The following is a 13,823-nucleotide window of genomic DNA, read 5'->3' on the forward strand; positions in this document are numbered from 1 at the left end:
TGTTTCCTCAGATTCTGGTGAACTTCTACCGCTGCACCATCGAGAGCATCCTTACCAACTGTATCACAGTATGGTATGGCAACTGCTCTGTCTCCGACCGGAAAGCACTGCAGAGGGTGGTGAAAATTGCCCAACGCATCACCGGTTCCTCACTCACCTCCATTGAGTCTGTCCAAAGCAAGCGTTGTCTGCGAAGGGCGCTCAGCATCGTCAAGGACTGCTCTCACCCCAACCACAGACTTACCCTCCTACCATCCGGGAGGCGCTACAGGTCTCTCCGTTGCCGGACCAGCAGGTCCAAGAACAGCTTCTTCCCTGCGGCTGTTACATTACTCAACACTGTACCTCGGTGATTGACAATCAACCCCCCCACCCCCCCGGGCACTCCTTCCACCAGGAAAAAAAATAATTGCACTACTGTGACTATGCACATAAATATATTTATTTATTGCTCATATTCTTTGTCGCTCTTCTAGGGAGATGCTAACTGCTTTTCGTGGTCTCTGTACTGTACACTGCACAATGACAATAAAGGAGGAGGGGAGCCGGACGAGCGGGCTGCGGGGTCCACGGCGACTGGGTGGCAGAGACTCGAGGGAGGCCATGGGTGGGCGCGATCTGAGGACGGTTAAAAGCAGCGGAGTCAACTGCGGGTTGGGGGGGGGGGGGTTACGTAACTCGCAGCTCGTGGAAAACAGTGACCAGAAGGCTGCGCGTTGAATAGTCTGTGCAGCTGGCCGCGAGCAGCAGAGCCATTGTGACGTCATCAGCTCTTTAGCTTCTGCTCGTTAACTTCATAAAAGATCTGAGATTGGTGAACAATTTGAAGAAATAACTCAAGTAATAATGAACCAAATTTTCAGATGTGGCGATTTTCGAGATCATGAGGTAAATCTCTACCGGAATATGTAAAAATGTAACCGTCGGGTTTTTGAGGAGATGTGAATCACACCCAAGCAAACAAATAAATAAGTAAATATCCAAGATCAAAGTTTTATAAGTATACTAGACCAAGGGGGACCCGTTGGTTCGAGTCCCCTCACCGAGCGGTTGCGGGGGGGGCGCCTTTGGCATCACACACAGATAAACACACATACACTAACCACCCCCCACACACACTAACTCCCCTTTCTATTAGTATTAATATTATTCATTCGCTCCTTTTACCCCATCCCCCGCCCTATCCACACACGCATAACCCCCAACTTCGCAGGCGCGCATAGAGAGGTGGAGGGGGAGGGGAGTAGAGATGGAGAGGGAGGGGGGGTTAGATATTGAGGGCCGGTGGGGCGTCACAGAGGAGGGCTGGTTCCCGAACGCAATACTCCACCACTCACCCATAGGTCCAATATTCACCACTCCCTAGAGAGGGAGGGAGGGGAAGAGAGGAAGGGGGGGCAGAGAGGGGGGGGGGGCAGAGAGGTGGGAGCAGAGATGGAGGGGGACAGAGAGGGATGGCTCCATCCCCCCCCCCCCTCTTACAACATGCAAACAGTAAGATCCCACAGATAGGCTATTATGCCCAGATAGTCTGTTTTTCTTCAGTGATGCTGGCCAAAATAATTCTGCTCATTTTAAAAAATAGTTCAATTTTATGTTAAAATAGTTTCACAAACTCTCCAACCATTAGCGAGCAGAAGGGCATCAGTTATAAATTACACTCTGAAGAAGGGGGCCACATACTGCCTTGCACAAGAGTGTCCACCTAAATATTTTACCCGTACGTCTATCGAGCAAGAATTGAACCTACAGCCTTTTGACTCGAAAGTGAGGATGCCATCCCCTTGCTGGTCATTCAGTAAGGTGTCTGGAATTGGGTCAAGTGCATTTTCTGGTCTTGCCCCTGCTACCCGTGGATCCAAACTCAGAATGGTTCATGATGTAGGCTAATAGGAATGGAGAAACAACCATGAGTCACCAACCCAAATAAAGACGAGCATTTCGCTGGATGAAAATGGAGTCCAACATGCTGACAGTTTATGGTGCAAGGTGAGACCAAAATAATAAAGGGGGAAATTATCAAAAATTAAAAAGGTGACTTCAAAATGTACAGGAAAAAGCTTCACATGAATAAATGGCAAGTTCAATGAGTCAGTAATTGATTTATAATTTACCCTGTTTTGTGCCTTGAGACCACTTATTAACTGGATAGAGATATTTGCCTAAATTTTCAAACTACCCATATTATTAAAAACAAAAGGGGTTTCTCATCTCCTTGAGTTGATTCCATCTACCCATCAATTAGATGACAGCAGATCTCTTTCAACTGCCTAACCTTCTTACACATTGCTTAGCAAAAATTGTTTGCAGTTTTGAAATGTCCTAAAGAAAGCAAAGCAAATTAAAGTCTAAGTAAATATTGGGTCAATATTGAAATTGTGGGAGACAGCAATTTTCTTAATTTCTGATCCATTTGGGTGCAGAAATGCTCCCCAACATCACATGAACAGGTTGGCTCTAATTTTAATGCCCACTTGTTCTGGATTCCTCACAGAAGGAAGTAATGTTTTTCTCCATAAATTGTCAATTCCTTTCAGTCATTGTAAATATTCCTTAATGTAAAAACAAGCCTGATCTCTGGAGACTTAATAAGATAAACCCTTTTAGTTCTGGGTGAAATTATTTTGCTTCAAAATCTGGTTCATGTCAGTAAATTGGGACTAGACTCACATTGCAAAATCTTCCCAAGGCTATCAAGCACGTGCGGGGTAACCAACAGTCACATGTGATTGAATATATATACTCAACCAGTGCCATAGAGGCATACAGCATGGAAACAAGCCCATCAGCCTAACGTCGATGCTGACCAAGATGCCCCATCTACACTATTCCCACCTGCATTTGGCCCATTTTTAAGCTAGTATTCAAGGTCAAACACAGTTTCCCACACATCACTCACATGCTCACTCCAAAACAAGGTCTTCCACTGAGTCACACCTCCTCATTCGTAGTTACTCTCAATCATTCATAGACACCTTAATCACTCATGAGGACTCAGCCTCGCACATACCCCCAAAGACAGTCACAGTTAGTTATTGTCATCCGTTGTCATCCTTAGTAACCCACGTTCACTCACGGTCAATTTGGTCAGCAAACACTTCTCCATAGATCATCCAATAAGGCATGTAGAAAATGTTTCTCGCCAGCCTCCAGGACGGGTCTTCATTAGGGTGAAGAATTGCTTGGCGTGCCACTCCAAAGCTCATTAAAATCACCAGCATGATGATCACAAAGTACATCATGTCCATCATCTACAAGGAGCGGTGTGAGAAGAGATGCAGTATTAGTAACCTGGGAAGAGAGAACACCATTCAGCCATTTAAAACTGTTCTGTCTATATCTTCACTTACCCACTTATCTTCACTTACCTTCTATATCTTCATTTACCTAGGAGCAAATAGGTCCTTCTGCAGTTGTACAGAGCCCTAGTGAGACCACATCTGGAGTATTGTGTGCAGTTTTGGTCCCCTAATTTGAGGAAGGACATTCTTGCTATTGAGGGAGTGCAGCATAGGTTTACAAGGTTAATTCCCGGGATGGCGGGACTGTCATATGCTGAGAGAATGGAGCAGCTGGGCTCGTACACTCTGGAGTTTAGAAGGATGAGAGGGAATCTCATTGAAACATATAAGATTGTTAAGGGCTTGGAAACACTTGAGGCAGGAAACATGTTCCCGATGTTGGGGGAGTCCAGAACCAGGGGCCACAGTTTAAGAATAAGGAGTAAGCCATTTAGAATGGAGACGAGGAAACACTTTTTCTCACAGAGAATGGTGAGTCTGTGGAATTCTCTGCCTCCGAGGGCGGTGGAGGCAGGTTCTCTGGATGCTTTCAAGAGAGCTGGATAGGGCTCTTAAAAATAGTGGAGTCAGGGGATATGGAGAGAAGGCAGGAACGGGGTACAGATTGGCGATGATCAGCCATGATCATATTGAATGGCCGTGCTGGCTCGAAGGGCCAAATGGCCGACTCCTGCACCTATTGTCTATTAGCTATTGTCTACTTGCCAGTTTTTTTTAGGGGAGAAAGTGTACCAAATTTCAACTCCCCTTTGTGAAAATATGGTCCTTGACCTCTATCTTAAATTTAGGGTTATACATTTTGTTCTCAACTCCTCAACCAGAAGGAACAGTTCCTCTCTGTCCAGTCGATCAACTCCTTTAATCACACCTTCATCATCTTGTCTATGAAACCTGGCCTTATTTTTAAACTTTTTGTTTTGGTATAATGGGGAATAATGGAGAGTTCCCCCCCAATCGGCCCTCCCCACTCCCTGCCTTGTGGCCAATCACCAGGATCGTGGGGCAGCAACCTCGTTACTGTTGGCAACGCCCCATTGTGATGTCATTGTGGGAGTCGGCAGCTTGAGAGCCCATTGTGATTGGTGCAGTGTGAGTGGCATTGTGACATCATCACTCGAAGCTCCTAGAAAAAGGGCTGTCTGAGAAGGCAGTTTTTAAAAACTTTAATCATGAATAACTTTTGATACATAGTATGAAATCTTAAGTGAAGCTTATACAGTGTGGGACCAAAATGCAACCAGAACTTGAGGAGCAGCCCCTTCAGATATTGGTAGAGGAGCAGCAACCTTGTTACCGATGGCAACGTCCCATTGTGATGTCATTGTGGCAGTCGGCAGCCAGCTTGAGAAGCCATTGTGATTGGTGCACTGTGAGAGGCATTGTGACATCATCACTGTGAGAAGGCTGGAAGCTGTCTGTGAGAAGGCAGTTTTGGCTGTTTTTAAAATTTCAACGATTAATATCTTCGGAAATATAGGTGGAAATGCGACGGGAAGATGTTTATCACCACCACGGGAAAAATGTGAGTAGGATGTGTGAAAATAGGAAGGCTGTGGCCTAGCGTTTGGAAGAAGATAGGAATTAACCAGATTGGCACACAGAGGCACAAACAAGACGAAGACTTTTAGTTAGAGATTTTACAGGAAACATGCCAGGCATTTCCAAGCCTTCTTCGTATGGATTACACTGGTTTTGGGATGCAATCCTAGTTGGCCAAGTTTTGTGAGATCATTGAGGCAAATAAAATATGGGTTACTTCCTGTGATTTATTTGTTTTAATTTCCATGTGTACTATGACAGAATGGACATCATAAAATGCTCTTATTTTTCCCTTGTGTATACAATAAGTTATGATTGACTGAAGTTCGGGATCCAATGATTGAATTTACAACAATGCAATGTTCATGTAAATACAGCACAATAAAACAACAATTATTTTGAAGTAAAATGTACTTCTGAAAATACTTTCATGAACAACAGTAGACCGTTCATTCTTCCAATTCTTGCTTACTATTTATTGACTCTATCTACACCCCTACCCTCCCTCCCTCCATTTTATGTTGCTCTATTTCCCTTGATTCATTTATTGAACAGATTTATTGATCTCAGTCGAGAATTTCTCAATTGATAATCGATCCCCAGCAAGATTTTGGACAAGGATATTTCATATTTACAATTTCTGTTTGTGTAAGGAAATGTTCCTGACTGCCTGGCTCTTTATTTAAATTTGCTATGTGTTCTGTATACCAAAGGAAAATAAATAGCTTCTCTCTGAACGCTTCATCAAATGTTTACTCATCTTAATCAAATCAATTACCTAGATCATGCTCAGCTGGTTCACGGGAATTCAATCCCAGTTTATGCAACCCTGCTTGTAATTTAACAATTTTCCTAATTCTGACAATCCACGCCTTGTCAATCCTTCCTCAGAAAGATGAATGGTTAAACGTGTTCATGCAGTAACATTGCAATGCTTTGAAAAAACAATTTTCTAAGCAATTTAAGATCAGAGGTTTTGAAAGCTTTGTGTATTCACATAGAATAACTTGGATTCGGTACAGAAAAAGGCCAGTTGGGTTAGCTGGTATATGGTGTTCTTTAAGAGAGACACAAAATGCTGGAGTAACTCAGCGGGACAGGCAGCATCTCTGGAGTGAAGGAATGGGTGCCGTTTTGGGTCGAGACCCTTCTTCAGACGGCCTGAAGAAGCGTCTGACCTGAAACATCACCCATTCCTTCTCTCCAGAGATGTTGCCTGTCCAGCATTTTGTGTCTTATCTTCAGTGTAAACCAGCATCTTCAGTTCCTTCCTACACATATGGTATTCTTTATGCTCTCATTCCTCTTCCAATCTTCAATTAATCCTCTTAGCATGGCTTTTCTTTGCTTTCTCCTGCTCAGTTTATCTAGCTTCCTTGTAAATGCATCTCTGCTGTTCATCTCAACCATTCCTCAGTGAGAGTGTTCCACACTGAATTTATCAGAAACTTTTTTTCTACATTTATGTCCCCTCATTCTGGTCCAACCCTGCAAATGGAAACATATCTGAAGCTAGCCTCTCAAACCATTTCATAATCACAAATACCACCAGCAGGTCAAACTATGGCCTCTCCTTTTCATTGGAACTTCAGCCTGCTCAGTGTTTCCTAGTAGTTGCAATCTCTCAGTTAACGTACTATTATCTGTGCCCGGAGTTGAATTTGAATACAGAGCTGACTGAATAAGTAGCTTATTCATCTTACCATTTTTCCAATCATCATGACATAAGGCCCCAGATACTTGTTGACCCCGAAGATGTCTAATAGGCGAATGTACCAGTAAATGATGTTAACGCAGTAGATGACTCGACCGTAGCTCATATATGGCTTCTCCTGCAGGCGCAGCACCATCCCCACAGAGAAAAGCAGGATAGCCATGAGATCGGTGACGTTCCAGTACTCCTGTAGCCAGACCTTCACCTTCTGCAGCAGTTTACCGGGCTCTGACATCAGGATCTGATCAAGTCAAACAATTACATTAATTCTGTGGAAAAGGCCATCAAACAGAACTTAGCAGCATCAGAGCTAACATTCGATACCATTCGTGGACTGAACTTTGACACTGGCGAGTACAGGGATAGGGTACAGTTGGAAGTAATGAGGTAAGAAATATTGGTGCGTTCATTAAAGGCACATCACCATTTAGCCAGACCTAGTGTCAAAGGTGTTAATTCCAGCCACCCACAGCATGGCCTGAGGGCAGCCAAAACTGGAATACAAAACAAGTGATTCAAAATAGGCAAGCACTAAACACAGATTATCAGAAGAATGACAGATGTTCGTGTCGGTTCCATTGACAAACCATTTGCACTACTTTCTCCATGATAAAATGTTGCCACTGGTGGTAACTGGAGGAATGTTACCATTTCTCTTTATTTTAGCACCTGCATAATCGGAGATTTTTGACTGCCAGCTCCTGGAAACGGAACTATCATCGGGAACCTCAATGATGGATTGGCCCTAAATGATTGACAAAGGTGCTGATGGGAAAGGACCATTCTTAATCCCTCTGATCCACTTTTGCTAATGTTTCCATTCAAGTCATGTGGAAATTAGACTTGTATGTGGTTGCAGGTAGAAATGCAACTTCCTTAATTGCTGAGAATCCTCCCAAAACAAAATTTCAGGCAATTGCGAAGGTCAAGAAGTTCGAATTGCCACCTGTCTTGCAAGTTGGCTTTGTCTCTTTTGACAACGCTTAGCTCATTCAGGGTGAAGCAGACATTGCTTAAAGTTCATATATAGTGAAATTAATGCATATCTGTAAATGCACAAGGATTTACATATGTATGTATACAATAGTTTATCATCCATCAGTTCAAATCCCTCTTTGCCTCATGACCATCCAATCTCTGCATCTTCCTCCTTATCTGACATCCTTTATAATAATTTTGCTGATTTTCCACTTCTGGTGCAATGAATGTCCTTAATTTCCTTTGACCCATTCATGGCTATGCCTTCAGCTGCTGTAAGCTCTGGACATTTTGTCCTAAGCTTTTTACCTCTCTTTCCTCCTTTAATTCCTACCACTGACTCAATATTTGGCCAATATATCTTAACATTTGTTAATGTCGCTCAGAGTTAAATATTTACTTTTGTGAAGTAACTTGGGATGGTCTGACACAAAATTGCCATATAAATGTAAGTTCTTGTCAAGCTTACCTCTCGCATCTTTTCAATGCCGAGGGTGAAGATGTAAGAAATCACTATCCATTCCTGCACTGATGGCCACCGCTCCATTTTCACCAAAACGATGTAATTAAAAAGCATCAGATAGCCAATGTATGCTAGCTGTATGACAGGAAACACACCACATTATATCAACAGCATTTCCAAAAGATTTGCTGAAAGCTTACAAAGGATTGCACAGAAATCGGCTGTTCAGCCCAACAGTTCATGCTGACTTTTGATTCCCACTCAAACCTCCTCAGGCATGGAAATTGCTGTCAAAACATGCGGGGGACACAATTTCCTGGCGGCCGCGCACGCGCATGCGCACACACAAGAGGCTTCGGCCGTGGGCAACAGCAACAGCAGCTTCGTCCGCCCTGAATCGTGGGGCTTGAATCAGCCCATACACGGGGTCTTTCATCGGCCGGCGGGGGCTTCAACATCGGAAGCCTCGATGCAGCAGCTTGATTTTAAGCCGCGCTGGGCGCTGAAAGGCCCCGTGAACGGGCCGATTCAGCCCTTGGAAAACGGCTGATGAAGTCCGGATTACAAAACATGGAGGAGGGAGGGGATCGTCCCCCACCTCTCAAAGCAGGGGAGGATGTGTCCCCCCTGTACCCCCCGGGATTTCCGCCCCTGCCTCCTCCCATCTTTCCTGATCTGAATTTATCAGAATAACCCTTCTCCCACAAAAGCTTATAACATAAATGCATCTATACTATTCATTGAGTTAACGTGTGATGAGCGTTTAATGGCACTGGACCTGTACTCGCTGGAGTTTAGAAGGATGAGGGGAGACCTCATTGAAACTTACCGAACAGTGAAAGGCCTGGATAGACTAGTTGAAAAGAGGATGTTTCCACTGGTGGGAGAGTCTAGGACCAGAGGACATAGCCTCAGAATAAAAGGACACAGGTTTAGAAAGGAAGAATTTCTTTAGTCAGAGGGTGGTGAATCTGGGGAATTCATTGCCACAGACAGCTGTGGAGGCCGTCATTGGCTATTTTTCAGGCAGAGATTGACACATTCTTGATTAGTAAGGGTGTCAAGGGCCATGGGGAGAAGGCAGGAGAATGGTGTTGAGAGGGTAATATAGATCAGCCATGATTGAATGGCAGAGTAGACTCAATGGGCCGACTGGTCTAATGCTGCTCCTATGACATATGAACCTATTCGCTGGTGGCGAATTCCATATTATCATCACTCTTTGGATAATGAAGTTTCTTCTGAATTCCCTGTTGGATTTCTTGATGGCTATCTTATATGGATGGTCTTTGATTCTGCTCTTCCACATCTCTGTATCCATCCTTTCAAAAACTTTGTGTAGGAAAGAATGCTGGTTTAAATCGAAGGTAGGCACAAAATGCTGGAGTAACTCAGCGGGACAGGCAGCATCTCTGGAGAGATTGGAATGGGTGATGTTTCGGGTCGAGACCCTTCTTCAGACTGAAGTCAGAGATGCTGCCTGCCCCGCTGAGTTACTCCAGCCTTTTGTGTCTACTTTCAAAACCTTTCATCATTTTCAAGATCTCTATCAGATATTGAGCCTTTTTTTTCCTTCAGAAGATTAGGGGCTCGGTATGTTCATGATTTGTGTCTCCTTGGATTTCTGGCATAATCCTTGTAAATCTCTGCACCTCTGCAGTACTTCCATATCCATTTTAAAATACACTAACCAGGATTGCATGCAACACTGTGTCATGTAACCCTGAGCAAATAATCAATACAGGTTAATTGAAACTTCCCTACTTGGTTTGCTGCTGTTATGATCTTACTAACCTTACTGCAACCTTTAGTGATTATGCACATGTACTCAAATTTGGTTACTCCCTCCCCTCCCTGGATATATGGTATCCCTAATCTTCCTCACATTTATCTGTTAAACTTCATTTGAAAAAGATTTGGACAGTTTGTTAGTTATATTAAATAAAGATTTGAACTTATAATTGTCATAGCAGATATGAATACGTACTAAAAGAGATATCAGTTTCACGATGTTCATGCAATGAGATTACAATGCACACACATATAAGGTCGAAAAATTTTGCTGAGCAATAATTATGATTTAATGTTCATTAAATGTTCAATGTACATTAAAATAATATAGATCTCATGCAACTATGCGTAAAAATATTAAGGTATATTTAATGACTATTTTTTTGCAAAAAAAGCTGAAACTTACTAATTAAAGTGACTTCCTTTAATTGTAGCAGAGAAAGCCACAAACACCAGAGTCTGATGAGGTGCTATGAATCAGTGATTTCCGTGCCAAATTACCTGAAAGGGCAGAAATACTAGAGGGGCTGTCAGTTTCATAAAGTCATGATAATGATGATGAATGATACTAGTTTGAGCATCATTGCAATCACAAACTCAGGCTCATTGAGGTCTTGTGTAATTTGAAGGAAGTGGAAATCATGACAGAAAAGTACTAAGATGCACTGACTAAAGACCACTGGAGATCACAGACCCGGGGATCAGCGCATACTCCTGCGGGATGTGTTCCTCCATGGGGTCACAAAGCAATCACAAAGCAGGCCCGTACGAAGCTTTCCAAAAAGGGGGGTGGCATGACACGATTACAAAAAATTTAATGTGAAATAGTGTGCGCGCTGCGCACATCATGAGTCCCTCAATGCCGGGGTCCAGGGCCCGCTTAAGGGCCCTGGAAGCTCTGGGGTTTTAGATGCTCTCTGATGCATTCTGAGCCTTATTTTGGAGCATTTTTGCACCAAATTTATGACCAATATTTCAGAAATTAACAGGAATTTGAGAGGTAGCTTTTTCACACAAAGGGTGCTGGGTGTATGGAACGAGCTACCAGAGGAGGTAGTTAAGGCTGGGACTATCCTAATGTTTAAGAGACATTTGGACACGTACATGGATAGGACAGATTTAGATGGATATATGAGCCAAACGCGTGTGACTGGGACTAGTTTAGATGGGACATGTTGGTCGGTGTGGGCAAGTTGGGCTGAAGGGCCTGTTTCCACACTAAAAGTTAAGAAGAAAAATGAATGTAGATAAGTAGAGCAGATTTGAAAGAGGAGTGAAATGTAAAGGCAGAGAGAGGTTTATGGGTGGAAAGGAACATAGGAAAGGAGGGGGGAGAGTGGGCTTGGGCAGATGGGTGAAGGGAAAATAGACACAAAGTGCTGGAGTAACTCAGTGGGTCAGGCAGCATCTGCGGAGAATATGAATAGGCGACGTTTCACAGAGTGCTGGAGTAACTCAGCGGGTCAGGCAGCATCTCTGGAGAACATGGATAGATGGCATGTCACAGAGTACTGGAGTAACTCAGTGAGTCAGGCAGCATCTCTGGAGATTATATTTCTGGTCAAGACCGACCGTTCTTTAGTAATATTCATGATGTGGCATGCATAGACATTCCTGAATGTTACCCAAACCATCGTGAGCTACTTTGTTACGGTGCTTGTCCTCTCCTATAATGTCTCTGCTGCCTTGGGTGATGCAGGACTGGACACGAGCTTTGGGACACGGTGTGAAGCTGTTGCAGTCTGTCCCAGCCTCGTAAAAACCAGGATGGAGTGGATTTGGAGAGGATGTTTCCACTAGTGGGAGAGTCTAGGACCAGTGGCCACAGCCTCGGAATTAAAAGACATTCCTTTAGGAAGGAGATGAGCAGGAATTTCTTAAGTCAGAAGGTGGTGAACTGTGGAATTCATTGCCACAGACAGCTGTGGAGGTCAAGTCAATGGACATTTTTCAGGAGGAGATTGATAGATTCTTGATTGATACGGGTGTCAGAGGTAATGGGGAGAAGGCAGGAGAATGTGTTTGAGAGGGAAAGATAGATAGAGCCATAGGGTGATACAGTGTGGAAACAGGCCCTTCGGCCCTGCATGTCCCATCTGCACTAGTCCCACCTGCCCACGTTTGATCCATATCCCTCCGAACCTGTCCTATTCATGTACCTGTCTAACTGTTTCTTAAATGTTGCGATAGTCCCTGCCTCAACTACCTCCTCTGGCAGCTTGTTCCATACACCTACCACCCTTTGCGTGAAAAACATACCCCTCAGATTCCTATTAAATCTTTTGCCGTTCACCTTAAACTTATGTCCTCTGCTCCTCGATTCACCTACTCTGGGCAAAAGACTCAACCATATCTATTCAAATCATGATTTTATACACCTCTATTAGATCATTCCTCATCCTCCTGTGCTCCATGAAATAGAGTCCCAGCCTACTCAACCTCTCCCTATTGCTCTGGCCCTCTAGTGCTGGCAACATCCTCATAAATCTTCACTGTACCCTTTCCAGTTTGATGACATCTTTCCTATAACATGGTGCCCAGAACTGAACACAATACTCTGAATGCGGCCTCACCACCTTCTTATGCAACTACAACATGACCTCCCAACCTCCATACTCAGACCCGCTGAGTTACTCCAGCACTCTGTGAAACGTCACAGAACAGGGCAAGATTAGCAAGTTTGCTGATGATACAGATGTGATTGGTTTTGCATATATTGAAGATGGTTGTGAAAGATTGCAGCAGGATATGGATCAATTAACCAGGTGGGCAGAGGAATGGTTGATGGTTGCATGGTTCCTTGAAGGTCGTGTCGCAGGTATATCAGGTGGTCAAAACGTATTTTGGCACTTTGGCCTTCATCAGTCAGAGTATTGAGTATAGAAGTTGTGAGGTCATGTTGCAGTTGTATAAGACATTGGTGAGACCGCATTTAGAATATTGTGTTCAGTTCTGGACACCATGTTATAGGAAAGATGTCAAATTGAAACGAGTACAGAGATCCCCATCCTGGATCAGTCCAATCAGGGTTGTGTCGTCCGCAAACTTGAGAAGTTTGACAGAGGTGTCTGTGGAGGTGCAGTCATTGGTGTGGCGAGAGTAGAGGAGAGGGGAGAGTACGCATCTTGCGGTGCTCCTATGCTGAGCGTTTGCGGGTCCAAGATATGCTTTCCCGTCTAACATGAAGAAGAGTCACTAGCTGAGAACTTGCTCCTCAACTTCTCAGAGTATCTTTCCTTGGCAGCTCCAATTCCTCTTCTCAGCTCTTTATCGATTAGGCTATTTTTAACTCTTTAACGATTAGGCTATTGGCTTGATGCATATTTGTCCCCCCCCCCCCTCCCGATCTCGAAATGGAAATGTTACATCTGTATATAATGATCCCATTAAAATGTATATTTATGTCACAAACTATGGAATTCATATTTTTCAGTATTATTATCAAGGAAAAGAAAGCAGTTCCAATTGTTTGATATTATTTGATATTGTTTAAAATTATTTATATGGAGGAGAAAATATAATAGCTCTAAAACCTACCTTAATTTTGCAATCTCACTAAAGATAATCCCCCTTTCCCTTTTCCCTCCCCCATCTCTCTCTCCCCTCCCTTCCCCTCTCTCTCTCCCCCTCCCACATCCCCCCGTGGGCCCAGCGGGGGTGGCGTGGGCCCAGCGGGGGTGGTGTGGACCCAGTGTGGGTGGCTTGGGCCCAGCGGGGGTGGTGTGGGCCGAGCGGGGGTCAGCATGGGTGGCGTGGGCCCAGTGGGGGTGGCGTGGGCCCAGCGGGGGGGGGGGGGGTTTGGGGCCAGCGGGGGTGGCCTGGGCCCAGTGGGGGTGGCTTGGACCCAGTGGGGGTGGCTTGGGCCCAGTGGGGGTGGCTTGGGCCCAGCTGGGGTGGCGTGGGCCCAGCGGGGGTGGTGTGGGCCCAGCGGGGGTGGCTTAGGCCCAGTGGGGGTGGCGTGGGCCCAGCGGGGGTGGCGTGGGCCCAGCGGGGGTCAGCGGGGGTGGCGTGGGCCCAGTGGGGGTGTCTTTGGCCC

The 13,823-nt window shown here is 44.7% G+C and overlaps 1 protein-coding gene across 2 annotated transcripts in view; it reads right to left on the bottom strand.

Moving 5' to 3' along the window:
• trpm3 (transient receptor potential cation channel subfamily M member 3) overlaps nt 1-13,823 on the bottom strand; it is a 471,994-nt gene that overhangs the window by 15,129 nt on the left and 443,042 nt on the right. For both annotated transcript variants that reach the window (XM_033018126.1, XM_033018125.1), the window contains exons 19-21: nt 8,003-8,131; nt 6,545-6,796; nt 3,077-3,251 (exon numbers count right to left, since the gene is read on the bottom strand). In XM_033018126.1, coding sequence (XP_032874017.1) covers nt 3,077-3,251; nt 6,545-6,796; nt 8,003-8,131 — 556 coding nt within the window. The remainder of the gene's footprint in view (nt 1-3,076; nt 3,252-6,544; nt 6,797-8,002; nt 8,132-13,823) is intronic.

Source organism: Amblyraja radiata, chromosome 3 (assembly GCF_010909765.2).
Source record: "Amblyraja radiata isolate CabotCenter1 chromosome 3, sAmbRad1.1.pri, whole genome shotgun sequence".
NCBI lineage: Eukaryota > Metazoa > Chordata > Chondrichthyes > Rajiformes > Rajidae > Amblyraja > Amblyraja radiata.